This window comes from Balaenoptera musculus, chromosome 7 (assembly GCF_009873245.2).
Source record: "Balaenoptera musculus isolate JJ_BM4_2016_0621 chromosome 7, mBalMus1.pri.v3, whole genome shotgun sequence".
NCBI classification, from domain to species: Eukaryota; Metazoa; Chordata; class Mammalia; order Artiodactyla; family Balaenopteridae; genus Balaenoptera; species Balaenoptera musculus.
This window is the reverse complement of record NC_045791.1, coordinates 78876234-78904051: the sequence shown is the minus strand read 5'-3', so window position 1 is coordinate 78904051 and position 27818 is coordinate 78876234. Positions and strand designations below refer to the sequence as shown.

The 27818-nt window shown below is 42.0% G+C and overlaps 2 protein-coding genes across 6 annotated transcripts in view; both read right to left on the bottom strand.

Moving 5' to 3' along the window:
* Nucleotides 1-1148: 1148 nt before the first annotated feature.
* On the bottom strand, nt 1149-26784 carry CASP10 (caspase 10). 5 transcript variants are annotated; one of them, XM_036857597.1, is made up of 10 exons: nt 26634-26784; nt 24990-25343; nt 23551-23644; nt 18141-18276; nt 14363-14472; nt 8434-8470; nt 6563-6639; nt 5620-5728; nt 4266-4758; nt 1149-2034 (listed from the first exon to the last, which is right to left on the bottom strand). In XM_036857597.1, exons 2-10 carry the CDS (start codon nt 25334-25336, stop codon nt 1881-1883), a joined length of 1557 nt encoding a protein of 518 aa, XP_036713492.1. In that variant the 5' UTR covers nt 25337-25343; nt 26634-26784; the 3' UTR covers nt 1149-1880. The 5 variants fall into 5 exon arrangements, with proteins under 5 accessions (XP_036713492.1, XP_036713489.1, XP_036713490.1 ...); XM_036857594.1 differs by lacking the exon at nt 26634-26784 and adding an exon at nt 15244-15261 and having other exon boundaries at nt 1866-2034; nt 8434-8473; nt 24990-25339; XM_036857595.1 differs by lacking the exon at nt 26634-26784 and adding an exon at nt 15244-15261 and having other exon boundaries at nt 1866-2034; nt 24990-25339.
* CFLAR (CASP8 and FADD like apoptosis regulator) overlaps nt 26726-27818 on the bottom strand; it is a 62662-nt gene continuing 61569 nt past the window's right edge. Inside the window, exon 11 of the mRNA XM_036857581.1 lies at nt 26726-26786. Within this exon, the coding sequence (XP_036713476.1) occupies nt 26768-26786 (19 nt within the window). The 3' untranslated portion in view covers nt 26726-26767. The remainder of the gene's footprint in view (nt 26787-27818) is intronic.

The window sequence follows — 27818 nt, the reverse complement described above, 5'->3', positions numbered from 1 at the left end:
ACTTCCATTAAGGTTACTACCAGAATACTGCTACCATGGGCCTTATATGCACCATGCCACAATTAGATTTAAACCTTAATCCTCCCAACAGATAATACTTCTCTGCTATATAGATAAGGCTCAAAAAACTAGCTTGATTTAGTGTCTCAGAGCAAGGGAATCACAGCATACAACAGAAACCCAAGGCTTCTCTCTCCAGACCCTTTGCTCTTTCCTTTGTACCAAATCATGCTTCAACTAGCAAGGGACAGTTAAAGGGCCAAAAGCCGCGTATATCCAATTGGACAAAGACTGTACCCACCAGCTGTTAGCTTTGACTTGTATGAACAATGATTTTGGAAGATCATCCTGACATATATATGAGATTTGTTTCCTTGGTCAACCTACATTCAAACCCATGTAATTACTAGCTACATTATAACAAGGTTCTTATGAATATTTCTCATTGCAAATTTGCCAGACATTAATTTGACTTTCATAAAAATAATTATAAAATCAAGCATCACTGAGTTATCTTTTCTTCATTCCCTGACATCTTTCATGAGCACCTACATATCCAAGAAATGTTCATAAAGTCCTGTTATGACCCATGACATTCCAGTTCAGTTAAGTGGGAAATAAAATCCTGTAAACAATAGCTGGCTGGACGTTGTAGCAAATCACTCTGTCTCCTTGGGCTTCAGTTTCTTCATCTATAAATGAAGTCATTAACCACAGGACTTTCAATCTCCCTCCTTCCAGGAACTAACATTTAATTCCTTCCAAGAATTAAAAATTCCTCTTGAAATTTACCAAAAAAAAGTTCAGTACATAGGAGTGTTCACAACCTTAATTTTTAAAGTATCAAGGCTTCCATACAGAGCCACCCCCTCCAGAAGTCATAGCCAGACACTGCCTGGCTAGAGAGAGAAACAAGCCCTGTGAACACCTTCAGTCCCTGAGGCCGCCTCTCTCCTCATCACTTTGGGTCAGAGGAGCAGAGCGTGTTAGAGCAAAGGCAGGGCCTGTTGACTACAGTCAGCTGCCAACCCTGAGGACTCTGACCGAGACAGATGCTGTGTGCAGATTGAGTCCTGATTCAAGCCTCACCTGAAGCCAGTCTCCGCGTTCACGTGTTTTCAGGTGAAAGAAGCAACCCATTTTCTTTTTTGCTTTAGTTGGTGTGAGGTGGGTGCTCTGTCAGCGACGTCTGAAAGGTCCTGACCAACATGGAATTTAATACAAGGTTGTAAAGTCTGTGCTCCCAGAGCAGCTGAATGTGTCTGTCTTCACGCTGAGCTGTCATCTTCCGAGAGCCAACCCTGTTCCCGGCCCAGGAGAAACATTGCCTGCTTCTAGAAACACCTTCCTTACACTAAAGCAGGAAATGGGTGTGGCATAGATCAAATTTTAGGGGAGAACAGGGAGAGGGTCATTGAACCATGATCTCATCATCATCCAGTGTCCAAAACAAGACCATGCAGAGGGGATACAGAATTATAACAAGGGGTGAGCATATATAGAAGGGAAATCTAAGCTCAGTCAAGGCCACGAACAGTGGTTCTGAGCTAAAAGGAACCTTAAAATATACCCGGTCCCACCTTTTACTTCACAGATGCACAAACCGAGGCTAATCACTTTTTTCTCTGGGTGCCCAACTAAATTCAAGGCTACAGTCCAAGGCTCCAATAAAGAAAGTTTTCTACCATTTAGACTTATCCAAAAAAAACTACAACAAAAAAACACAGATTTTGTTGTGTCAGAAAATAGGGTATGTTCTTCTACTAGAATGACAGATTGAAGACAGCTCACGACCTGTCACTGATTTCTATGACGGGTGGGAGGTTGGAAGCGATGCCCAAAGGGTCCTTTCAAGTTTAAGCGTCGATCAAAACTTTCTACTATAGTAAAAGTTCTTCCTGTGGCACAGGGAATACTACTTTTTTACGTAGTGTGAAAGCAGGCTGCGGCATCTGTTTTTTTTTTCCGCGTTTGTCCGCTTGTCGACTCACATCATCGTTGACAGCGGTGAGAATGGATAAGATATCTTCCTGTCTGCAGGCAGAAAAGAAAATATATTTTCAACCAGGAGATAGAAATCACATACCAGGTCTTAGAAAACAGATTCTAAAATATGTGGCTTCTTCCCAGTCTAGCATGCCAAGATTCTAACTGGAAGTTTGCCAAATATAAAGAAACATTTTTTCTGAAATTAAAAAAGAAATGCTAAATTATATAAAATTTTTCAATTCTACAGTCAGTATTTAAGAACATCATAATAATCACACCTTGCATTTTAATGCACTTAGTCCACAAAGACATTTTGCATATAATTATTTTTCTGTGTTCTTCCTTCAAGCTGGTAGGTAGGTAGGTAGATAGATAGGTAGATAGATAGATAGATAGAATAGGAGGTGATAGATATATATAGAGAGAGAGCCTACTATTAATAATACCCTCTCTATTCTAGGTTTTGGGAGGGATAAAGGGCAAATATGACACAATTCCTGAACTTAAACACTTAGAATACAGACATGAAACATGTACCAAGGATAGCACAGAGACAAACTCCATAATACAAGGCAGAATGTGATCAACACCGCATGAAAAGTAGGTCAAAGTTCCCCTGCAAATTCTGAGGAGAAGACAGTGCCTCTGGCTGGGAGAAGAAGAGAAGACTCCATAGAGGAGGCAGCATTTGATCCAGGGCTTATGTACATTTACCAGAATGTTCTGGGGGTGGGCAATACATATCACTGGAAGCAAAGCATAGGCTCTGGAGACAGAACTCAAGTTTGAATCATGCCTTCATGACTGGTTCTCAGCACCTGCATCCTGCATCACACTAGCTGTTCTCTCTTTCCCCAGATCTCCCTGTGGCTGACTCATCATTCAGTCTTGAAATATCGCCTCTACCAGGAAGCCTTCTCAAGTAGCTCCCTGCTCCACACTCTATATCATTATCCTGTTTTGCTTTTCATAGCAGGTATTACTTCCCAAAATTATCTCACTAATTCAAATATTCATTTACTTACATTTTTATTATCTGTCTTCCTGTCACTGAGCGGTAAGTCCCATGGAGAAGAGATTTTGTCTCTCTTGTTCACAACGATACCCCGAGCCCCCAGCTCAGTACCCAGTACAGTAGGCACGTAGCAGGCCCTTGATAAATAGTGCATTTTCCCTGATGCCATAGGAATTGGTCTTTGATGGAGAGGTTGGTAAAGAAGGAAAAGCTAAGGTGACTCAAGGCTCCCATCCTGGTTCCCAATCCTGAATTCCCAGAATTGGAACCATTCCTAGAAATGGGGATTCAGGAGTAGGAGCCCCTGGAGAGGGCTAAGAAGATGAATTCAGGACTGTGCATATTGAATGTGAGGTCCAAAGGCAACAGAGAGGTGGGATGTCTGGCAGGCTGTGAGAAATTCATAGGACTGACCCAAAGAATGAAGTTGACTCAACCTGGCATTCACTGGTCCAGCAAATACTTATCAACCTCAACAATGTATCAGGTACTGTGTCGGATGCTGAGGATATAAGGTTAAATGAAACATCTCTGCCTTTCAGAAACTCAGAGATGGCAATTTGGGAGATGTTTTCATGGAGTTGCCAGTGGCCTCCAGGTATAGCTAAAGCTGCCAAAAGGGGCTATAGAGAGAGAGCAAAGAAGAGGGGCTGGGGCAGAACCTTGGTGAAGGCCCATTTCCATTGTACCAGGTAAACAGCATGTGACAGAGACAGAAGGAAAGTTGTCAGAGCAGTGGCAGGAAACCAAGGGTATTATAATGCCAAAGGCAGCACATGGGCATTCAGTAAATATAAGTGATTGATAATAAATAAATGAAGGAACAAATAAAAGCCTCCCTGCCTATACTGATGCTGTTCCCTCTCCCCAGAATGTCTTTCCCCCTGATTATTCACCTAACATCTATTTGGCATCTCTAGAAGCTTCCCCTGATCCTCCAAATCTGGGTGAGGTACTAGTTCTATATGTTCCCATAATGCTTTACAATGTATATTTACCATAGGGAATGATCTTCCCCATATACTTGTCTGTCTTTCCAGATTGTGAGCAACTTGAGGACAGGGACTGTGTCTTTTTTTCAATTCTGTATCTTCCTTTCCAGTTACGTGCCAGTGCTCAATACAGGTGTGTTGGATGGGTGGATGGATGGATGAATGGACGCATGGATGGATGCATGGGTGGGTGGATCGATGGATGAACAGGTAGGTGGATAGATGAATGAATGAACAGGTAGGTGAATGGAACAACTCAAAACTCTCACCTTGGGACCAAGTCCTTCAGATGATTATACAGAGATTGGATATACCAGCTACCTTCCTCCATGTGCCGAAAGGACACGTAGCCGGGGACAGTGGCCAGGCCAAGAAGGAAATCCGCCTCAACGGGAACACTGTCCTGAAGGGAAGGGGGCACGTGCTCGGGATTTACTGCATCTGCTTCAATGGATACGGAAGGTTGTATTTCTTCACCTTGACAGGCCTGGATGAAAAAGAGTTTGGGTTTGTGAGCCAGAGCAGGACACTGCTGAGCTGTGAAGTGAGACATGATCTGCCGGATGGGAATGAGCTCCCCATCAGAAGAGTAGACAGCTCCAAATTTCCCATGGGTCAGAACACAGAACACAAAGCAGTCTCCATCAGCATGGCCTGGATGAGTCTGAAATTGCTGCAGAACCTCCTCTAGGTGGCCTTTAGTCACATTGACATAAATATGCACGCTGAACCCAAGCCACTGAAACACACGCTTCAGGCACTCTGTGAAAAAGGAGAGAAAGGGGAAATAGGGAAATGGAGGGAAACAAAACGAAAACGAAGGGGTGAAACAATGCTAGTAGTTATAAAAATCTGCATAGCAAATAGGCTGAAGCTTTGGACGTTTTTTCTACTTTCATAACAATAAAATTTTACAATTAACCTGCCTTTTTATAGTAGCCACAGTGCTATCACAATGACCCTGTGAGTCAGCAGAGGCCAGAATTTTATCCTATTTCACAGAGGAGGAAGCTGAGGCCCCGTGAATCTCCCACACGATCACAAACCTGGTTAGTGGTGGAGGCACAACTCTAACCAGGTTGTCTCATCTGACCCAGGTGCTCTCTCCCAACCAGAGTCGTAAATGGTCAGGGACTCTGGTCACTCCTTAAGCAGGTTGGTGACCCCAGGAGCTATGGTCTGAAAGTCTGTGTTCCCTCTCAACCCCCAAGGTGAGGGTATTAGGAAGCGGAGCCTTTGGGAGGTGCTTAGGTCATGAGGGTGGAGCCCATTAAGAAGACCCCAAAGGGCAATCTTGCCCTGGCCGCTGAGTAAGGTCACAGAGAGAAGACGGCCATCTGGGAAGTGGGCTCTCACCAGATACCGAAATGCCAGAGCCTTGATCTTGGACTTCCCAGTCTCCAGAACTGTGAGAAATAAATGTTTGCTGTTTAAAAGGCATCTAATGGTATTAGACGCCATCGGATGGACTAAGACCCCAGGAATGTACAGGAAGCTTAGAAACATTTCTGATATCATCCTTATATTTACATGGAAGATAAAAACTACAGAAAGAAAATGTGAAAATAAAAAGTGATTTTAAGATTTCTAACTTGCATTTCATGCGCTTCCAGACTCTCTTACCAGCATCTTTATTGGTCCCTGGTCTTTCTGACAGTGAGGTAAAACTGTGGTTATTGACAACAACACAAAGCCCTCTGTGCTTCCGATCCATCCTGTACACAGCTGTCTCCTTGAAAGAAGAAGAGACAGGAACCACTTATTAGGGAATCCTCATTTTAAAGGTTTAATGTTTCTAACCAGCCACTGCATTTATCAGTACCAAAGGCAGAGAGTTCTCAAGACCCTGGTCCTGATCTGGAATTAACGATTAATTCCAAGGTAGAATGCCAGGAATTCCTCATTAAAATTCAAACTCCACCTGTCTTGACTGCAGAATGTGAATTCGCAGTGTTAAATAATAAAATATGTATTTTTAACTTTGGCAAACCCAGGGTTTATGCAAAAGCATCTTTCTTGTTGGATTAGCAAAGTGAAGAAGGCATAGGTAAGGATCTAACAAGACAACAAAAATATAAAATGGTAATTTGTTTTTTAAAATGGTAGGATTCTGGAGTGATCTGATTCCTCCAAAAACAGAGAAATCTCTTTTGTAGAGATTACAGTGTGAATTTTAAAACATGTGCAATTGTTTTTGAAGATTATTGTAAATAGCATTTGATTACAAATTAGCTGAGTTGGCTTCAGCAGGGCCTCTCTGTGGCTAAAATGATCTCCTGAAAACATGGTACAGCTTTGACCCAAGCAGAAAAGAAGCGGCTTCAGTCGATGAAAAAGAAATTCCCCCTCTGCATATTTCAAAGGATATGCATGACTGAAAGGGCGATAACATCACCTCCATAGCCAAAGGTCAACACACTTCTGATTATTACAGAAAAAGGTGGAAAGAACAGAGACAATCACACAGAGACAGGAAGAAGAACCAAGATAGAAACAAAAATCTGAGCCCACAGGGTCATTAAGGGCTGGACCCTAGTTGGAGAAGACCTGAGGAAACAGTGCAAACCTTTGTGCTGGTTTCAGAAGTTAGAGTGTCAACAGATGCTCCCAACATCTCCACGGAGACCGGGGTTGCTCTGTCACCTAGAAAGACAAGTACTCAGACTCTTCAAATATCTTCCCCCAAACACTTAGATTTCCTTACAGAGGATGGGTTGGAATCAGCTCAAGTGTTTCTGGTTAAAAGTTTGCTTGGGTTGAGTCAACATTTATCTGTCACTGGATAGAGAGAGGCTGGGCAGACACCAAAAAGAAAGAGGGGGCAGGGGGGGGGGGGTGGAAAAGGCCCAGCGACCCAATTTGGGCAGAGCAAAAATCACCACAGCCCTGGGATCAATTTAGTCATGGCTTTGGCATTGGCTGCGGACTGCACTGCTTTGAAGTGCACCTGCAAACTCCCTGGTTCCTCCGGATAAGAATCCTTCGTAGAGAGAGGAAGCCAAAGATGAGTTGTCAGATGACAGTAAAGGGAAAATGTGACTTGAAGCTTTTCTTCTCCCACACACGCCTGGCAAGTTTTCAGTAGAATCCGGAAGCTCTGCCCTCGTCTGTGAGGCCTGAGTTAGCTATTAACCATGGTTAAGGGTCAGTCCTGGGCACTCAGCTCAGGCTGAGCAAGTCCAGGATCCTCCAGACCAGAGAACCTACCAAATGGGACCCCCGCTGCAGTCCTCCTGCGCACCTGTAAATTCCCCCTCAACGTGGGAGAAGGTAACTCTCCAGCAAAGACAGGTCTCAACTTTGAAACGGCAGAACTGCAGCACGGAAGGAAACGTGCTTGTTTTTCAGAGAAGTGAAACCATTGCCTGAGCTCTTGTAGCTGCAAGGGGTTAGAACCAGGTCCTCAGAGGGTGTGCTCTGGAATCAGACCGTCAGTTTCAAATCCCAGCTGCACCCCATTCTAGCTGCGTGACGTTCAGCAAAGCACCAGACCTCTTGGGTCTCAGTTTCCTCATCATTAAGTGGGAATAACAGTGGTACCTACCTCCAGGTGACTGGATTATTAAAGGAGATAAGTCCTAGAAAGCTCTTAGAACAGTGGCTGGCACATGACAAGAGCTCAGTAACAATAATTCTCATCCACATCATATCATGCAGCCTCCCAGATAGGCAGAAAGACAAAAGTCCCTAGGAAAGTGGGATGTACTGGACTCTGAAGTTTACATTTCCAGGAAAAAAAGAAATGAGGCATGGACACATCACAGAGAGAACACCAGAACCCTGATTGTTTGTAAGCAGTTTAGCCCAGTGGTTTTTCAAGGTCATGGTTTCTGGGCAAGGATTCAGAGCATTAAACACACTGTTGCCAAGTCCCTCCCTCTGACCGCCTCTTTCCCTCTGAAAAATACAAGCAGCATCTGGAGCCAATACTATTCTACAGAGTCAACGTTCTGTTCCTGATGATGCTGCTGGCAGAGGACTTCTGCCCACCAAGGGCTCCGTCCCTCCCCACAGAGGGTGACCTCATTCTGAAGGGTGGAGGGAGACCACCACTGCATTCCCCAGATGCTGGTAGGCTAGGCTTTCCAAGCAGAAACCACCCAGCCCTCGCCATCCGCCCCCATGGAAAAGCCTGGTATAATCCACGCATTCAGTGGCTTGCCCTGAATTAGAATAAAAACTGAATCCTCCACTCATTTGTAAGCCTTCTCCCAAGTCACCCCAAATTGCTTGGTATGTATCAAATATATCTATTACTGCCGTACTGATCCAAGTTATAAAAAGTGTATTAGAGGGAATTCCCTGGCCGTCCAGTGGTTAGGACTCGGCACTTTCACTGCGGGGGAACCCAGATTCAATCCCTGGTCAGGGAACTAAGATCCTGCAAGCCACGCAGCGCGGCAAAAAAAAAAAAAAAAGTGTATTAGAAACACCTACCATTTCTCTGTGCATGCTCATCTTGCCAGGACACCTCCTGCCGAGGCAAGAGGAAATTCATGAATTGCAGGAAATTCACACACTTAGGGTAAGGGCTGAAAATCTAGGCTTGATTCAGAGAAGAAAAAATACCTGATCCCCAGCCATAGAAAAAGTCACTAGCAGGTAACAAGAAAAGAGCAGAGCAAACAGGAAGGTTCACAAAGACACAGCCGCAAAAGTATATGACACATACCCAAAGATACTTATTCACTGCAGCATTATTTGGAATAACTGAAGACTGGAAATAACCCTAATGTTGACCAACAGGGAGTGGTCGAAAGAACGACCGGTTCGTCACACAGTGTGTTAGAAGGCGGAAGACCATCTCCCCAGGAGATACTGTGACATGAAAGAAGTAATGTGGAGATTGGTATTTAGTGGGCTTCCTCTTGTATAATAAAGGAGAGATACGAGTGGGTTTTTTTTCAATGGGATAAATCAAAAAACTAATAAAAATGGTAATCTATGGGGGGAGGAAAAGCAGGGCAGCGATGCAATGCAGACTTCTCTGAGTGTACTCAATAGTTTTTCCTTTTAGTTTTATAAAATTAAATACAAAATTGAAGCACAGTTTAGGGCCTTTGTGTTTTCTGCATCCACTCCACTCCCACCACCCCCAGCCCTTAGCCTGCAGCTGAAAGCCCCAGAGGGGACGTGGCCACGATGTTTTGGGGAAGGACTGACTCTGCCACTGGCTGTGTGGTGGGAAGTACCAGGACATCTGTTTGGCGTGACAGGCAAGTCACCCCCAAGTCACCGGGGGCGCCTCCCTCGTGGAGCCCACCAGGCTTCTGGCTGCAGGAGGGTGATTTCTCTTCGAGCCAGACCGGAGCTGCACTGCCTCACTCCCTAGCTGCCTGTGAGAAATGCGAGTCGTTTCTAAGGGGTGTGGCTCAGCCGTAATCTCTGAAGTGCGGCTGTTCCCGGCTCTGAGGGAACAAAGGCAAAGAAGTTTAGTTTCACTTTCCAGAAGACTTCCTGCCTTTCTTTTTGCGAGAACATTTCCCTTTCTTCTGCACCAGAGTCCTCCTCAACAGCATCCAAGGGCCAGGCAGGCTGTTTTCTGGGTTTGCACAGTTGGTTTTGAAAGCAGCTGAGTGAATTTTCTGGAATTAAGGGCATCACAGATACAGCAGTGGGCTCAGCCCAGGCATCTCCAGGCCCCAGGTTTCTTTGGTTTGTCTCTTCCCTTGTGCTGTTAAAATCAGCCAGAGAAAGGACTAGGAATAAGCTTTAGGGTCTGTCTGGCTCTCTTTGTCTGAGAATGTTGCATCCCCTGTTGATACCTCCCAAGTAGCTGTGTCAGAGAGGAATGAATGAATGACCCATTGCCTGGCCACACTTGGTATTCTTTCCAGTGTTTTCCAGATGCGTCCAGTAAGGCCTTAAAAAGCAGCTGTTGTTATGTCTCCTCGTTAGAGGGCATGCATGTCTTTAAGAAAAGGCTAGGACACACTAAGAAATATTGATTTGGTTTTTAAACAAATTAGGGGATGCTGCTTGAAATACAGTTTTGTTTTGTTTTGTTTTGTTTTACAACCTAACTGTCCATCGACAGATGAATGGACAAAAAAATGGAGTATATATTTGTACAAAGGAATATCATTCAGCCCCAAGAAAGACGGAAATCCTGCCATTTGCAAAAACGTGGATGAACCTGGCGGATGTTAGGCCAAGTGAAATAATCCAGACACAGAAAGAAAAAAATGTATCATCTCACTTACATGTGGAATCTAAACTAGTTGAACTCACAGGGTAGAATGGGGTTGTCAGAGGTTTGGTGGGGTGGAGCGGTGCAGGTGAAAAAGTGGAGAGATATTGGTCAAAGTGTACAAAGCTTAGCTATACGGGATGAATAAGTTCTGGAGATCTAATGTACAACATGGTGACTGTAGTTAACAGTGTATTGTACACTTGACACTTGTTAAGAGGGTGGATCTTTTTTTTTTTTAACATCTTTATTGGAGTGAAATACAGTTTTGATAAAAGAAATTTTCACATATTGAGGAACAGGGAAGTCATCCTGGCTTATACATGAGTTAACTTGAATTTTATGCTAACTAAAACAGCCTGTTTGTGGCCTATCAAGCATACACTGTACATCTGCTTTAATTATTAAAGAAAAGGGTGCACTGACCAGAAGTAAAAAATGTCCATAGTTAAAAAGATTAAACGCCTCCCTTCCTGGGGCACCAACGCTGGTCCTCCTTTGATGATAAGACCGTACCGACTTAGGTGCCAAGGCCATACCGACTCGCTGTGTACGTGCTGATCTGTTTTTGGTTTTCTTTTTGAAATCTTCAAGGAACGTTTCCCTGACTTTTTTGATGTTCTTTGCTCTGACAAGACATAAAACTGCTGAAAACCATGCTTCTCTGGAACAGTTCCTCAGAGTTATCTGAGAAACTGTCTTCCAGGCTATAGTCCTCAGTTTGGATCAAATAAAACCCTTTTCTATTCCTGTTATAGACTGTTTATTGATTTTTTTTTAATAGTTTCTTCTCATTAAATGCAATTGTTGGCAGTACTCTTTTATATAAGAAAACCTTTCAGGTACATATGAAACATGAGATAATTTACCAAGTTTTAGTTTATCTGTCACTTCACGGAGAGAGACTGGTGGCCTAGATAACTTTTAAGACACCTTCCAACCCTGAGAGTCTATGTGCATGGGTGTAATGTGAGGTGCTGCCCTCCAAAGCCTCCTGCACTCGCAGCACCACCACGGCTATTCTCCATCTTCATCTGGCCATGACCAGAATCACCCAACAGCAACAAAACAGCAGCACTTCAGAGGTTAAGGCTGAGCCACACGCCTTAGAAACTACTCAGGTTCTAGGAGGCAAAGGGGAAAGTCCTGTGTGCGTGTGTGCGTGCGCGTGTGTGTGCGCCCACGTGTGTTTTCCACTTGCAAATCAGTCTCTGAGCACAAAACCAGGTAAAAATGTGGGTGAGGGACGGAATTAAGCTGAGTAGGCAAAACAACTTTTGAGGGAGAAAAGAAGGCTCCTGCTTATAGTAAAATGCTGAGGAGTAACACAAATGTGGAGAGAATACTGGAGTTTGAAAATCATTGCTTTTCAATCATGCAAGAATCATCAATGGATGCTCAATCTAAGGTGACATTTTAATTCATTTCAAGGGAAAAAATAGTAACTACATAAAATTAACTATATAGTGAAGAAATCAGACAACATCTGGACCAAATAATCAAAATTTAAATCATGAATAGGGAGCCAATGAACACCACATGCCTGCAGATGGGATGCCCTGAGAAAGATATGGTATCATTGATGTAATATTCTGGCCAGAATAGATAGCTTGAATCTAATCATGAGGTAACACCACACACACACACACACACACACACACACACACACGCACGCATGCACACACACAAAGAGGAAAATTCTATTTTTTTAATAAAAGGTGGTGGTGGTGGTGACTATATTCTTCAAAAGTGTCCATGTCATAAAAGAGGAAGAAAGTTGTGGAAATGAAAAGATTTAAGGAGACTAAAGAGACATGACAACTAAATACAATATATGATCCTAGACTGAATTATGTACTGGAGGGAAAAAAGCTATAAAACCTGTAAAAGATATTATTGGGTTAATAGATAAAATTGAAATATGGACAACTGACTTGGTGAAACTACTGTATAATTTAATTTAACTGTACTATAATCTGTAAAACAATATCCTTATTATTATGAAATATACACTGAAGTATTTAGGGGTAAAGAGCCATGATGTATGCAAGTTACTCTTAAAAAGTTCAGAAAAAATTATGTGTGTGCGTATACAAATAGATAAAGAGAGAGCACACAAATGACAAAGCAAATGGGACAAAAGTCACGACAGGTAGGTGAATCTGGGTAAACAAATTTTGTATTATTCACATTTTTTTCAACTTTTCTATAAGATTAAACATACTTCCAAATTTTTAAATAATAATTATAACTGTAAAAATATGACAGCATGAAAACAGTAAAGAAGCTATGAAAGAATTTTTTAAGAATTAAAAAATGAAACTTCCAGGGTGGGAGGGAGATGCAAGAGGGAGGGTATATGGAGATATATGTATACATATAGCTGATTCACTTTGTTGTACAGCAGAAACTAGCACAACATTGTAAAGCAATTATACTCCAATAAAGATGTTTAAAAAAATAAAAATAAATAAAAATAAAAAACTTCCAAAACAACCCAATTAAAAAATGGGCAAAGGACTTGAATAAACATTTCTTCAAAGAAGATATACAAATAGCCAACAAGCACATGAAAAGATCAACATCACTAATCATTAGGGAAATGCAAGTCAAAACTACAATGAAATACCACCTCACACCCATTAGGTTGGCTACTATCAAAAACCAAGAAAATAACAAGTGTTAGCAAGGGTGTGGAGAACCCTTGTGCCTTGTTTGTGAAAATGCAAAATGATGCAGCTGCTATGGAAAACAGTATGGTGGTTTCTCAAAAAATGAAATATAGGGAATTCCCTGGCAGTCCAGTGGTTAGGACTTAGCACTTTCACTGCCCAGGCCCAGGTTCAAACCCTGGTCGGGGAACTAAGATCCCTCAAGCTCCGAGGCACTGCCAAAAAAAAAAAAAGAAAAAAGAAAAGAAATATAGAATGATACATGATCCAGCAATTCCACTTCTGGGTATACCCCAAAAGAATTGAAAGCAGAGTCTCAAAGAGATATTTGTACACCCATGTTCATAAGCAGTATTATTCACAATAGCCAAAAGATAGAAGTCATTCAAATGTCCATCCATGGATGAATGGATAAACAAGATGTGGTATATACACACAATGGAATATTACTGAGCCTTAAAAATGAAGAAAATTCTGACATGGATGAACCTTGAGGACATTATGCTAAGTGAAATAAGCCAGTCACAAAAAGACAAATACTGTATGATTCCACTTATATGAGGCACCCAGAAGAGTCAAATTCATAGAGACAGGAAGTAAAATGGTGTCTGCCAGGGGCTGGTGGGAGGGGGAATGGGGAGTTAGTGTTTAACGGATATAGTTTCAGTTTTCAAGATGAAATGAGCTCTGGAAATTGTTTATACAACAATGTGACTGTACTTAACAATATTAAACTGTACACTTAAAAATGGCAAACATGGTACATTTTATGTTATTTGTATTTTACAACAACTTAAAAAAAATTTTTTGTATGGTTAAGATGGTAAATTTTATGTTATGTGTATTTTACCACAATTACAAAACAAAACCAAAAACAAAAAATTCCAGGGACAACGTAACTTCATCGATGCTGACAGATGTCAGCAAAATAGAACTGCCAAGCAAGATGGGAATAAACATAAATCCCAGGGAAGAATGTCATGTGTCTTCCAAGGACCATGATGATGTTGTGAAGAATGGATTGCAAATTCTCCCAATGTTTCCCCCTCTACCTACCCTACCTTTGCTGGGTACTACAGGAACCCAGTTCTTGCCCTCTGGGACCCAGTGCAAAGTAAAACTGTGAGGCCCCTTGTTCACACATTATCAAGAATTTCAAAATAATGACAGCTGAGCGTTCAAAAAGTATGGGCCCTGTGCAATTGTACAGGCTGTATGCCCATGAAGCCAGCCGTGATCGAATCCCACAGATAAGAACAAAACCATTTCAAAGCAACCCAGTGGTGTACTGGAGTCAGCTCTAACCAGCTAGTGAGAGCCAATCATTAGATTTTCAGAAATTCTGCAATACAGTTAATATCAAGTTGGTAACTTGAAATCAGCCATGGTAGGAATATTTACACCAAATGCTACAAATCATTCTCTCTCTCTCTCTCTCTCTCTCTCTCTCTCATTTGCAGTGAAGCTGGTGGTTACACATTTACCAACACACCAATGAACCTACCGGCAAGGCTCCAAGCAATTGGTTAATGTCCGAGTGGGAAAATAGTTCTTTCTCTCCTTGATGCAATGACTCAGTTTCCTTGGTTACAGGAGGTGCCCCTGCCTGGGAGGCTGGGAAGAGAATCAGATAGAAAAACAAAAAAATCACCTCTGACTAGTGGCAATCCGAAATAACCCATCATCATAAGAAATTATGTTATAGGGACCTGTAGATTTGTAGTGGCATTTGCTTAAAGAGGCCTACATGTATATACCCAGAAAAAATGTGAATTTATAAATTATTTTTATCATTATATTTTCATTCCTTGTATTATGATATTTGGTTCCTTACTATTTCTATTACTTTTGTAATTTAATTAGTTCCTTAAAATTACTATATACTTTACTAAATACCATTTCAGAACTTATGGTGCTCAATGTGTCAGGTAACTGCCAAATAAAGATTACAAAAGCACTACCTCAAGAAATAAAACCAGAACTCAGACTGTACTAGCAAATAAAGATTACAAAGGCATTACCTCAAGAAATAAAACCAGAACTCAGACTGTAATAGCAAAAAGAAAACGAAAGAAAGAAGCAAAAGAAGGTAGGAAGGGAAGGAAAGGAAAAGAAAAACCATTTAAAAGTGTTGATTAAATACATATGTTATATACAAAAAATATGTCTCTATGGAACCATTAAAAAAAATAAGCTATATCTGTGTTATATACATGGGAAAATGCCAGATATATTAGGTGGGAAAAAGCAAGTTACGGAATATGATTAGCATGATCTTAGCTAAATATGAATTATAGGTATCTATCTATCCATACATGCATACACACATGCACTTATCTCTATATAGAAGAAAAGCTACAAAAATATACTCCAAACCGGGGTTACCTCTGGGGAATGGACTAGCTGTGGAAGAAAAAGAAGAGAGAGACTTTACCTCCTACACTCTGTATTGTTGTCATTATTTGAATTTCTATTTAATTTTATTATAATTATTATACATTATTTTTAATAATGAATTTAAAATATTAAAACAAACACCAAGGCTCAGGAAAACTCAGAAAGATATCCAGGTGGTCCTTAAACAGAGCTTGTGTCCTAATCAGATACAGTGGGCTTAGTCTTTCCACTCACCTCACTTACAGAAGCCTAAAATCTGCATACCTACTATCTTTTCAGTCCTTTAGTCCTTCATCCTAAATGGCAGAATTAAGCCCAAACTCTCAGAGGACTGTAGAAAGTCAATATTAAAATACTGAGACCTATGATATAATAATAAATATCCATGTGGTCTCTGCCCCTTTTCCTGGCACACAGTTCCTAAAACCCTACACTCTCTTAAGTGATTAAGTGTCTTTTTGTATGCTAATGACATGACTGGTGGTTGGGGACATCCTGATAGCCTCAGGATGGGGGCTGGTTGCCAGGGGACCCAATCAAATGATCAGAGGGTTGGAACTTTCAGCTTTACTCCCAGAACTCTGGAAAGGGGACAGGGGCTAGAGGTTGAATTAATTACAATGGCCAATGATTTAATCAATCATGCCTACGTAACAAAGCCTCCATTAAAAACCCTAACTGAGGGACTTCCCTGGAGGTCCAGTGGTTAAGACTCTGCACTTCCACTGCAGGGGGGGCGTGGGTTCCATCCCTGGTCAGGGAATTGGGATCCCGCTGCCGTGCAGTGTGGCCAAAAAAAAAAAAAAACACCCTAACTGAGGGGGTTCAGAGAGCTTCTGGGTTGGAGAACAAGTGGAGGTGTTGGGAGAGTGATCCACCTGGAGGGGGCATGGAACTTCCATGCTCCTTCCCCCACGCCTTGCCCTATGCATCTCTTCCACTTGGCTGTTCCTGAGTTGTATACTTTTGTAATAAATCAGTAACCTAGTAAGTAAACTATTTTCCTAAGTTCTGTGAACAGTTCTAGCAAATTATCAAACCTGAGGAAGGGGTCATGGGAACCCCTGGTTTGCAACCAAGTTGAACAGAAGCTGTGGGTAATCTGGGGACCCACGACCTGAGATTGGTGACTGAAGTGGTGGGGGGAGTCTTGGGGGACTGAACCTTTAACCTGTGGGATATGCGAAAACTGATGAGTGTCAGAACTGAATTAAAACACAGGACACCCAGTTGGTGTCTGCAGAGTTGGAGAATCGCTTGGTGTGGAAAAACTCACACCCCTGGGGTCAGAAGTGTTCCAGAATGTTGTTGTGAGTATTAGTAAAGGAAAACAAGTTTTTTCTTTCAACATCCGAAAAATGATCATACAGCATGTAGATTATAGAAAAGAAAAATCAAAATTAGAATTCTTTTGACAGGGAACTATATTCAATATCTTGTAATAACCTATAATTGAAAAGAATCTGAAAAGAATGTGCGTGTGTGTGTAACTGAATCACTTTGTTGTACACCTGAAACTAATACAATATTGTAAATCAAAAAAAAAAGAATTCTTCTGATAATAAAGCTCAGTCCTCAAGACTCACTGAGGCAAATGTAAACATTTACTGCATAGAAACTAGAGAGCCTTCTCCAGAGTCCAAATAGTCAAATAATCTGGCCACCTGCCCTATGTTTACTCTGTGTGGAGTACTGCATTACAGGAAAACGATGATGTGATCAGAAAAAAAAAAAAAATCTCAGCATTCAGAGTTCAAGTGAGGATTTCAAATATACTTTCAATATCAACTCCCTGTTTTTATTTCTCACTTGATGACTTGACGGTTAGAAGAGCTGTTTTTATTCTTCATAATTTTTACTTAAAGTATACATTAAATTATCCATTGATTTGGTTGTTGTTTGAGATTTTATCAAATTAACAACAGTACGTTTTGTTCCTTGACTCATTTTGTGTTAATACAATTCTTAGAGAGAAGTTTCCTTTTGGCTAGTTTTGTTTTCAACCAGATAAATTTGCACACTATCTTGAGTCTCTGAACTAAAATATGGGTGTGGCATACAAGCTTCATGAATACAATACTTTTAGCTTTTGTTTAATAGTGGAGAAATGGACTCAATAAACCACAAATATTCAGCATATTGACACATGGTAAGGCAGCCAAATTTGATTTCTGCCCTATGCAGCTACTTCTATGTAATACCACGGCAATACTACCATTACAAGCCTGATTAAAAACAAAAGAGAAAGAAAGAATATTCTTCTCTGATAGTACTTTATGAGAATATGAAAGTTTTCATGACTTTCCCCTCTAACAAAAGTATTCATAGGAATGTGTATTGAATGCTTACTCTATACCAGACATGCATTTTATAGGAATTACCTCATTCAATCCTCAAAAAAATTATGAAGTAGGTACTACAATTAGCCCCACTTTAAAGATGGGAAAAGTGAGACATAGAACAGCTGAGGAAAGGGCCACTGCACCATTAATAAGTGGAGTGCTGGCAATCTGACTCCATGGATCCCACTCTTAATTCCTGTGCCATCCTGCCTCCTTCTTTTTGATGTTATTTCATTCAAAACAATTTCTTTTACAATCACTTCCATGTAAGAATCAGACGAAGACATTTGTCTAAAACCACTTTCCCTCACTAGAATATAAGCTCCAAGAAGGTAGAAGCTTTGCCCTATACCTTGCTGTAGCTCCAACTTCTAAAACTGTGCCTAGTACAAAGTATGCATTCAATAAACATGTGTTGAATGAACAAATGGGGAGATTTCAAAAGAATATTATCAGAGTGATAAGTAAACATCATACATTGCCAATTGGTTTAAGAATTCCCATGGTCTGATTCGAGCAAGCAAGCAAGCATAAGCTAGTTACCTTTCTCTCTTTTATATTTGTCTATCTTTCTCATAAGATTAGGTACAATTTTTTTGCAGAGATCCTCCAGTAATGTCAGATTATCTTCATCTATTTTATCTTGTTTCTCCAGATATGCCAGGAAACTTAGAGAGGTCTGCAAGAGAATCAATGGAGTCACATTTACTTGCCTACTGATTACCCATTGCAGTAATAAATTAGGTGGAGAGTCCATGCAGGAAGACTTCAATAGTAGGGGGGAAGAGGCATTATAGATATTGAAAATCTCTATACAATCTATATTAATACCAGATACCAAACACACATCACTCACTAACTACTCAAAAACAATCCGATGAGCAGATGCTATTATATCCCCATTTTAAAGATGAAATAACTGAGGCACAGAGAGGTTCAGTAAGTCGTCCAAGGTCACAGAGCCAATAAGTGGCAGAGCTGGTATTTGAGTCCTGGCAGCCTGATGCCAAAGTCTGTCTCATTAACCATTGAGCAATACTGCCTCTAACTCTCAGCTGTAAATGATATAAAAGATTAGGGCAGCAGCAAAACAGGGGTACCAAAGAAAAGAGAAGAAAATGTTTTGGAAGAATTTTATATTTGGTATTTTAAAAGAAAAAAATATCTTAAGCACTCCTGGGAAAAATTGCAAATTGGTTAGTATTATTTTAATATTGAATTACATATGAGGTGGAAGGCACCATAATCTTTTCAGTGATAAGGACTTCTCAACCAATGTATTAATCTGGTTATGAAAATATATATATGAATAAAATTGTGTTAGAGCCCACAGAAAAGAATAACTAATCAGAGGGACTTCCCTGGAGGTCCAGTGGTTAAGACCCCCATGCTTCCACTGCAGGGGGCACGGGTTCGATCCCTGTTCGAGGAACTAAGATCCCACATGCTGCGCAGAGCGGCCAAAAAATAAATAAATAAAATAACTAATCAGAAAGTGAACAGCTAAACACTCGCTAACTGCATACATAAGCATCAGCAGGATGGGAACAGGGGGCCGGGGAGTCTCCAGACATGCTGGCCAGTTGAAAAGTCAGGAATGTTGAGGAGGAGGCCTGAGTACAAACTCCGAGTGAAAGCTAGGCCACAGCTGGAACAGCAGGCTGGTATCAGGCCATGAAGGAACACCGAGGGGTTTGGGCAAGTATCCCATGGATGAAGGGGTTCCAGCAGGAATTTTTAAGGAGAACAGTGACATGAACAGGTTTGTTTTTAAATAGAAGTCTTGGGGATAGGTTGGAGGAGGAAGTGGGCTAGAGAGAAAATATCAGCAGGAAGATTAAATGCTCCGGTGAAGAGATCAACACTGCCTGGTCTAAAGCTAGTGGTGGAAACGCAGAGGAGGCTCTGGATTTGAGTGACTTTTCTGAGGTATCATTTGGTGAGCTGGGAGGTCAATTGGAGTGGGTGAAGAAAGGAAGGAAGAGTCGAAGACGACTTCAAATGGTGATGCCCCTCGTTTCTGCACGACTCACCTGCTCCACAGAGCAGGCGCCACACAAGCTGCACGTGGGAGGTGATAACGTGAATCGCATCTCGAAGGATCACCACGCCTTCACATCCGACATGCCAAAGGGCCTTCCAAGCAAAGAAAATCAGGTAGGGAAAATGAGAAACTAAAAATCTGGTTGTGCAGGCTCGTGGTAGTTTCGGCAAGAATAGTTTCGTGGGAGGGAAGGAGGCTGAAGCCATCTTGGAATGCGTTGGAGTGTGACTGAGAGTCGTGTCAGTGGAGAGAGAGCGTGTGTGGACTATTCTTTCAAGAAGTCTGGCGGTAGGACTTCCCTGGTGGCGCAGTGGTTAAGAATCCGCCTGCCAACGCAGGGGACACGGGTTCGAGCCCTGGTCCGGGAAGATCCCACATGCCGCGGAGCAGCTAAGCCCGTGCATCACAACTACTGAGCCTGCGCTCTAGAGCCTGCGAGCCACAACTACTGAGCCCACATGCCATAACTACTGAAGCCCACGCGCCTAGAGCCCGTGCTCCGCAACAAAAGAAGCCACCGCAATGAGAAGCCCACGCACTGCAACGAAGACTAGCCCCCGCTCACCACAACCAGAGAAAGCCTGCGCAGCAACGAGGGTCCAACGCAGCCATAAATTAATTAATTAATTAATTAATTAATTTAATTAAATAAATAAAATAAAGACAAGTAAATAAAATTTAAAAAAAAAAGTCTGGCAGTAAAGGGAAAGAAGATAGAGCAGTAACAGAAGGATGAAAAAGGGTTAATGGAAGAGTGTGTGTGTGTGTGTGAGTGTGTGTATGTGCACGAAATGTGTGTTTTCAAACAAGGTACTCAAAATGCCAACAGCCAAGGGAAAGGCCAGAGTTACAAAGTCTTAACTGAGTTCTGTCCTAATCTGATCAAAAAAGAGATTATAAATTTTCAAGACATTCCAGAGACACATAGGAGAACCAAAAAGGCAAAGAAATGTGTGTGTCCTCATCTGCAGCGCCAGCACACCAACAACCTGCCCAGGAAATAAAGTAGGAGGGAGGAGGGGGTAAAGGAAGATTCATCCAGAGCTGATCAGCTGGGCAAAGGGGTCAGAGGGAATCCCCGAACAAGGTTCTACAGTCGGTTTATGTGCAAATGAGCTCCCGCTGAAGCTCAAAACAGAAACTCCTATCTTGACTTCATCCTACCAGGAGGAAGAAAAGGGGATAAAACATGCTTCCAGAAGCAATGATGGAAATCCATTATACTTTGTACAAAGTGTATTAGATGTTGAGTAAATGACACCCTCCATACACACACACACACACACACACACACACACAACACACACACACGAACACCCACAATATAAATGGAGTCTGCACATTAGTTTAAGAACACCACCCTGGCAAATATTAGCAGAAATTCTGAAACTCTCTTGCTCGGCATCTTTGTTAAAAAGATAGGTTTGGGTGTGGTTTCCTTTACATCTAACGTTCTATGTTGATTGCTACATTGAGAACGGATATCCTGACAGTTGTTTGGGTCACTCAGGATGTGTGAAGGCAGCTAAGTTTGCTCTAAGTTTGTGTGAAAGCTGTCAAAGAGGAAACCTAGAACACCCTGCAAAGGTCGTTTCTGTTCATCCAGAGAGACCACGTGAATTCACAATTCTTCCTTTTTTTGGCTGAGAGGTATTCAGGCCCTCCTCCACTGGCTGGTAAAGAATTTATTTCTGTGATAAAGTCTTTTGCAATTGCAATTGCAGATAATGCAGTCCCATTAAGCCCTGGTATGGAAACACATCTGGGTTGCTTAGAGTTTGTCCTTTACGCACTTGAGAAGGCTGGCCTTATCACAAAGCCCAATAGAGATCAACCTGGATTATCAGGTGTGTAACTCAGCCTCAATTCTGGCGTGAATAGTTAGATCTCCTTCAGAATACAGTGAGATCATTTGGAATCCAAGAAGGAAGTGCAGTTTTCATGAACTTGTCCAGGAAATTCCACAGTTTTATGCCACAGCTAAACACAGTAACTTCTAATTTACCGTTGTACGGAGAAAAGCATAAAATCATTTGGCTACTTGGGCACGGGCCTTTGATGACTTAAAAGCTAACTTAGCAGGAGGGAGAAATGTTTGGAATGATCCTGAACAATGAAAATGTTTCTGAAGCCACAGATGCCTTTAAGCAGAGGTCTAGGACCTGTGGAAAGGCCCAGAGGAAGAAATACATTCCCCAGCTTTTCTTAGTGGGAAATCATTGCTCAGTGTTGAGCATATCAAATGCCCTTCTCATCCTCCACCTCATTGTGGGGAGTAAGGACTTCTGTGCATGACAATAGGTGTAACAATAGAAAGTGGTCTCTTTTTATTTATAAACCCAGAGACTGGAAAAATTATGAGAGGATGCCCAAAGCTGGGAGATAATTTTATCCGAATATCCTGGAGGGTTTTTCAAACTACAAGAATCTCTTCTGATGTTGAGAAATTCTACATTTAAAGCAAAATGTTGTCATTTGAGTACGTACCCACTTTGCACCAACATAAACTCGAGATTGCATCATCCCATTCATTCATGCTTTCACTCAGAGCACCATTTTGTAATTCTGCATTGTTTTGGGGCTATAATGATAAGTAAGACTCAGTCCCCATTCCCAAGGGTCCCACAGCCAATCCTTATGATAAAGGAGCCTGGAGAGAGAACCAATGGAAAGACGCAAGAGGCTAAAATCCCTGAGGGCTCTGAAAAGGAGAAAAAAAGGACTCAAAGATTGCAACCAAAACAGAAAATTAACCTGCAGGTTAATTAACCTACAGGTCTGACACCAGGAAACATGTTTAATGAATTATTAAACATGGTCCTCATAAGACCTACCACATGTAAAACAGCTTCCTACTCCCCAGTGATTTTTCTTTCAAAAAGAATTTATTTGTCAATAATATCAGTTAGTCTGGGGAGAATGTGATATGGGAGGGCTACACATGTAGGCTCTTTGCATTGGTGATGTGCTCATCTGTAAGTTGGACAGGGGATCCATGGCTGTTCACTTAGTTCTACATTTATAACTTCCATACATGTTACATGCCTTCTTTGGTGTTATCAAACATTATATAACTTAAAACCTAATAAAGATAGCAGTCGAATAACAAAATTAATGTTATAGGGTAAAATTTGAAAATTGGCCCCTTCCCAAATTAACTAACTTGCTTGTCACAAGCTGTTATGAGAATCAAAAGAAAAAATATAAAGTTTTGAGGCCTGGAAGAGAGATGTGCAGCTACTTTCCTGCCCTTAATTGTGACCAATCTAGCAAGAATATCAGCCGACAGCATTATGTTAATATTAAAAACATTACTGTTAGTTCCAAGCACTTGTATAGCCCTTTAGAAAGCACATCCTCAAACATCTGTCTCATTTGATTTTCACAAAACCCTACATGGGAGACACTGCAACGTCCACTGAAAAGGACACGGCTCCCTCAAAAACCTCAGCTAATGGAGGTGAGGAACAACTAATTCCCACTCTGCCATTAGCTACCACCTCCTCATTTCTTTGTGGCGCCCTGCACATTTCTATATCATAAAACACAGTGGATGCCAATAGCAATCATTTACTGCATGGTTAGTATGTGCAAAATACAGGCCCCAGCTAATAGTTTATGTACATTATTTCATCTAATCCTCTTAACAGTCCTGGAAGGAAGTAGTATAATTGTCTATAATATGACACATTAGAAAATAGAGGCTCAGAAACATTCAATCACTTGCCCCACATCCAGGAGTTAGTCTAGGACTAGACTCCAGGCCCATCAAAAGGCAATGTTACTAACCCTTGTCTGATACTGTCTCCTGCAAAAAAAATGAGCCCTCCTGAAATCCCTTTCTAGCGTCTTCCCAAACACTGACTACGGCAATGTTCACAAAGACCCCATCCTATAGGGCCCACTCACCATCTGGACTTTTGGAATCGACTCCCTCAGAAGGAAGATCATGCTCTTTAAGTTCTCTGAGCTGATGTCTTCTGACAGTTCGTAGAGCAGGTTTCTAAGACACACACCCAAGAGACAAATTAAAGCCTCGCACTTGCAGAGGATGGGCAGGAAATTGAGTGCTTTTATCGTATGTTATCTCTCATTTGAACGACCACAACCCTGTGAGTAAACAATTATTAATCCCATTTTATAGATTTAAAAACAGAAACTTTGAGCTTCAAAGTGACCTATTAAACGACAGCAACACAGTACGCAGTAGGAGCAGGCCTTCTGATTCCAAGTCCAGTGCTGTTTCAAATTCCACTAAGAAGGCGTAAAACACCATTTTGGCATGCCTGCCCTCCTCCGGACTCCATTCTAGAAATCAGGCTTACTTTATAGGCCCTCATCAGGGAGGACCGAATGCCAGTGAGTATAAAGTTCACTGTTGAAAAAGAAAGGAAACTATCCCGACTTCTGGAGAGTCATACAGTCGACAATTAGAAGAACTGAATATGGGGACTTCCCTGGCGGTCCAGTGGTTGGGCGCGGGTTCGATCCCTGGTTGGGGAACTAAGATCCCACATGCCGTGTGGCACAGCCAAAAAAAAAGAGAGAAGAAAAACTGAATACTTCATTCACAGCCCTGCATGCCTGAGACCATTCCTCAGCTGTCTAACCAGCAGAGTGGAAAAAATTATCTCCAGAATTCCCTCACTGACCCAAGGGCAGCTCAGGTTGTAGGAACCAGTTCAAGTGTTAAGGCCTGAAGGATTCTAACCGTCCAGGCCGTAAAATAGTATTACGAAGGCTCCACTTCGTGAGGCTGTTCGATGTAGATACTACGTTAGTGGATCGTTTAAAACAGCGTTGCTTAAGGTCTGTTGCCTTTATTCTACCTCTTTGGGCAAAATGCCTATATTTTACCTGTCTGCGTTTCACCCCAAAACTGGACAAACTGGACGTGGCATAAATGATGTCCCTCCCTACCCCAAAGACACATCTCCTTTTTTATTTTGCTCATTTGGGTCCAAGTATTCATTTCTCTCTTCTCAAATGGCTAGGTATATGCTGACACACCAGGGACTCACAGGAGGCAGGAGGCTGAGAGCATGGAGGCTGGCAAAGAGGAAGGCGCTGGCCCTGCTGCACACGGAGCAGGGCCTCCTTCCTCAGCGAGAAGCAAAACAAAGGGAAGCCACCACCAGGCACGGGGCTGGGTTTTGAAACTTTGCTGACCTCCCAGCCTCCCTTCTCATTAGCACCCGAAGTTAAGAAATCTCCTGCTTTAGAATCACCATACCATCCAAGGAGGTAGATGGGGGGGGGGGGGGTAAAAAAAAAAACAATCTTAAAAATTAATTCATCATTAATCCCAGCCTCTTTTCAAAGCCCAGTGGCCCTGCCGTGTCGATCACCTGAACAGAGAGACCTTCCGGCGGCCAGGCAGCCAGTGCTCCACCTGTTCCTTGGTGTAGCGCAGGTGCCGAAGCAGGACCCTCTGCTTGATGATGTAGAGGAGCTCCGCGAGGAAGGAGGGGTCTTCCTCACTCAGCCGCTCCTCTGCCATCAGGTAATCAAAGATATCCAAGGCTGAGCCGCATTTCTCCAGGTTCTTGGAGGCGATGGAGTCTCGGCAGAGAAACTTCAGGCGCTCCACATCTTGATCCCCCAGGTACGAATCAATAGTCAGAAGCGTCCCTCGGAAGTTCACTTGACAGTTATCATCTAAAGTGGAATTCAAACTTTGGCCCTGCGATGTCATGGCCAGCCTGAAAGAGATAAGGATTTGGGGGCCGCAGCTTAGAGAGTGAGGACAACACGGCACCCCAACTTCCCAGGCCCTCCCCCAGTTCCAGCCTCCTGTGTTCCAGGCCTTAGACTTTTCTAGAAATGCTGAAAAATGAAATTCACTGCGAGGTCACTTCAAAAACCTATAGCCCAGAAAACGTGACCCCAACACTGGCATGTTAATCTTTTAGGAGGTCTGGAGAGAGCTTCTATTGAAACTCAATTGACCCCGAGTTCCCCCAAATCAAAATGTCCCCATTGGGAGCTAGTCACGAGGGAGGACGACACAGCACAATTTCTCCCATCTGGAGCTCTTAAGTCATTCCCACCAAATGGCAGAAGTAACACTTTTACATTTTAGAAATAAAGTGATGGTGGAGGGGTACATTTCTGAAGTATCTACCAACCCAAGGACAACAAGGTAACATTGCTAACTATACCAGGGCAGGCCTTTCTTTATCTTACAGAAAGAAAAGTCATAATCCCAGACCCCAGAAAGAGTGGTTTCAGACAACATTTGCTCAAATCAATGTAGGAAGTGACAAATTACCGAAGTCAGTATTTCCACACTAAATGTATTTCCACACTAAATTTCATTCTAATCAGAGGAGCAATGAATCGATAAAATTTTTTCAATGTAATTATTCATTCTTTAAGGACTTGAGGTATATATTCACTATGCAACACTTAACTATTTAGAAACAAGAAACTACTTTCTAAGGGAAGGCAAACATACCAACAACAAAAAAATAACAAAGAGTGGTTATATATAAGTGGTATAATTACAGATACTATAAATTTTATTCTGGGCTCCTGTCTGAGTTTCTCAAATTTTATGCAATGAACATATATTACTCTTATAGTTAGAAAAAGAAAAAAAAAATGTCATTGTTAATGTGAGCATCCATGGGGTCTTCCCTTCTAGTAGCTCTGTGATACTAGAAACAGTATGACTGGATTCCTGGAGACATCTTATTCTAACACCGTACATTTGTCTTGCAGTTTCCTGAAAATTCTGATCTCTAGCTCTGGCAAGTCTGCCAGACTTTGTCTCCATTTATGGGCTAGCATATTTCTACCAGGAAAGGGCTGTGTTGGAGCCTTCCTGGGGCTTTCTAAGCTTTCTTTTTCCCTGGTACGGCTAGTAAATCCAGGCAGAAACAGTGCCACTGCTGACAATGTGAGATTTTGCAAGTTTCCAGGAAGTAAAGCAAGGGGAAAAAAAGGCTGGCGCCTGAGACCCCAGAAGAGAAAAGGTCTTAATTACATACCTTCAGATCAAATTCCACTGATCCTCTGGAGGTAAAAAGTTCTCAGAAAAATTTCCTGAAAACAGAGCTTTAAAGAAATTAGAATCCTCTTCGTGCTCCAAATCCAAGTTCCAAGGAAGCTCCCGTTTGCGCGGTTAAAAGAACTCAATTTGCCTGGCCGAACAAGTGAAAAGTCGGTCAGCGGATTTGGGAAACTTATGCTAATTGCTGATGTCATCATTGACTCACTCGCCTTGCCTCCTCCCCTTTCCTGGGGTTAGGACAGTGCTGACAAACAGCGTCTCCTAAAGGCAGATGCACAACCTTCCCGCTGTAGAGCTCGGGACTTTCCCAGGTAAAGCCGAGGGCCCCTAACAGAGGAATTCCTGGCAGGCACTAAGTGCTCTAGTGTTTCCCTGGGGTCACTCCCCTCGGAAGTTAAAAAGGGAAGTGTCGATTATTTCCTGACCATCTCCTTCCCCAAACACACTAACCTTTAAAATAAAACTCAAAATGTTCATGAAATAGTAGTCAGCCATCTTAACCCTTTCTCAAGTAAGTACATGTGCAAATAAACAACAAAAAAATTTAAGGCAAAAAAAAATAAAGGAGGGGGCTGGACTCTAAGCCCATTTGGAAGTATTTGCAAGGAACTGAGTTAACAGTAGGCAAAACTGGTGAAGTCTCTGCCCTTCCAGCACATTCAGTCCAGCAGGAAAAAGACTTCGAAGACATTATTTCACGTAATAAAAACAATACCTAACACTTGTATCCCAAGTACCATGTGCCAGGTACTATTTACTCATTCAATCATCCCAACAACTCTCTAAAAAAATACTATTACTATGACCCCTCTTTTAAGCCGTGCAAATTAAAACACAAAAGGTTAAGTAATTTGCCCAAGATCACACAGGGAGCTGGTGGGAGAGCCAAGATTTAAACCAATAAGTTTGGCTTTAAGTCACTACACTATAATTCAGCTAATTCAAATGCACAGCGCTGAAAGAAGTACAGACTCTTAGAAAGATATTTTATCTCTGAAAAAAAAAGATTTATGGGGGACTTCCCTGGTGACTCACGCTCCCAATGCAGGGGGCCCAGGTTAGATCCCTGGTCAGGGAACTAGATCCCACATGCATGCTGCGACTAAGAGTTGCTAAGGAGCCTGGCTGTCGCAGCTAAGACCCGGCGCAACCAAATACATAC

Coding starts and splice junctions, on each gene's coding strand:
- CASP10 (XM_036857594.1), bottom strand. CDS start 25,336: ATGACATCGCAGGGCCAAAGTTTGAATTCCACTTTAGATGATAACTGT. Junction 23,645..24,989: donor CGGAAGGTCTCTCTGTTCAG/GTGATCGACACG, acceptor TGTGTGTCTTAG/AAACCTGCTCTACGAACTGT. Junction 2,035..4,265: donor CTGAAGGACTTGGTCCCAAG/GTGAGAGTTTTG, acceptor TTCTGCCTGCAG/ACAGGAAGATATCTTATCCA.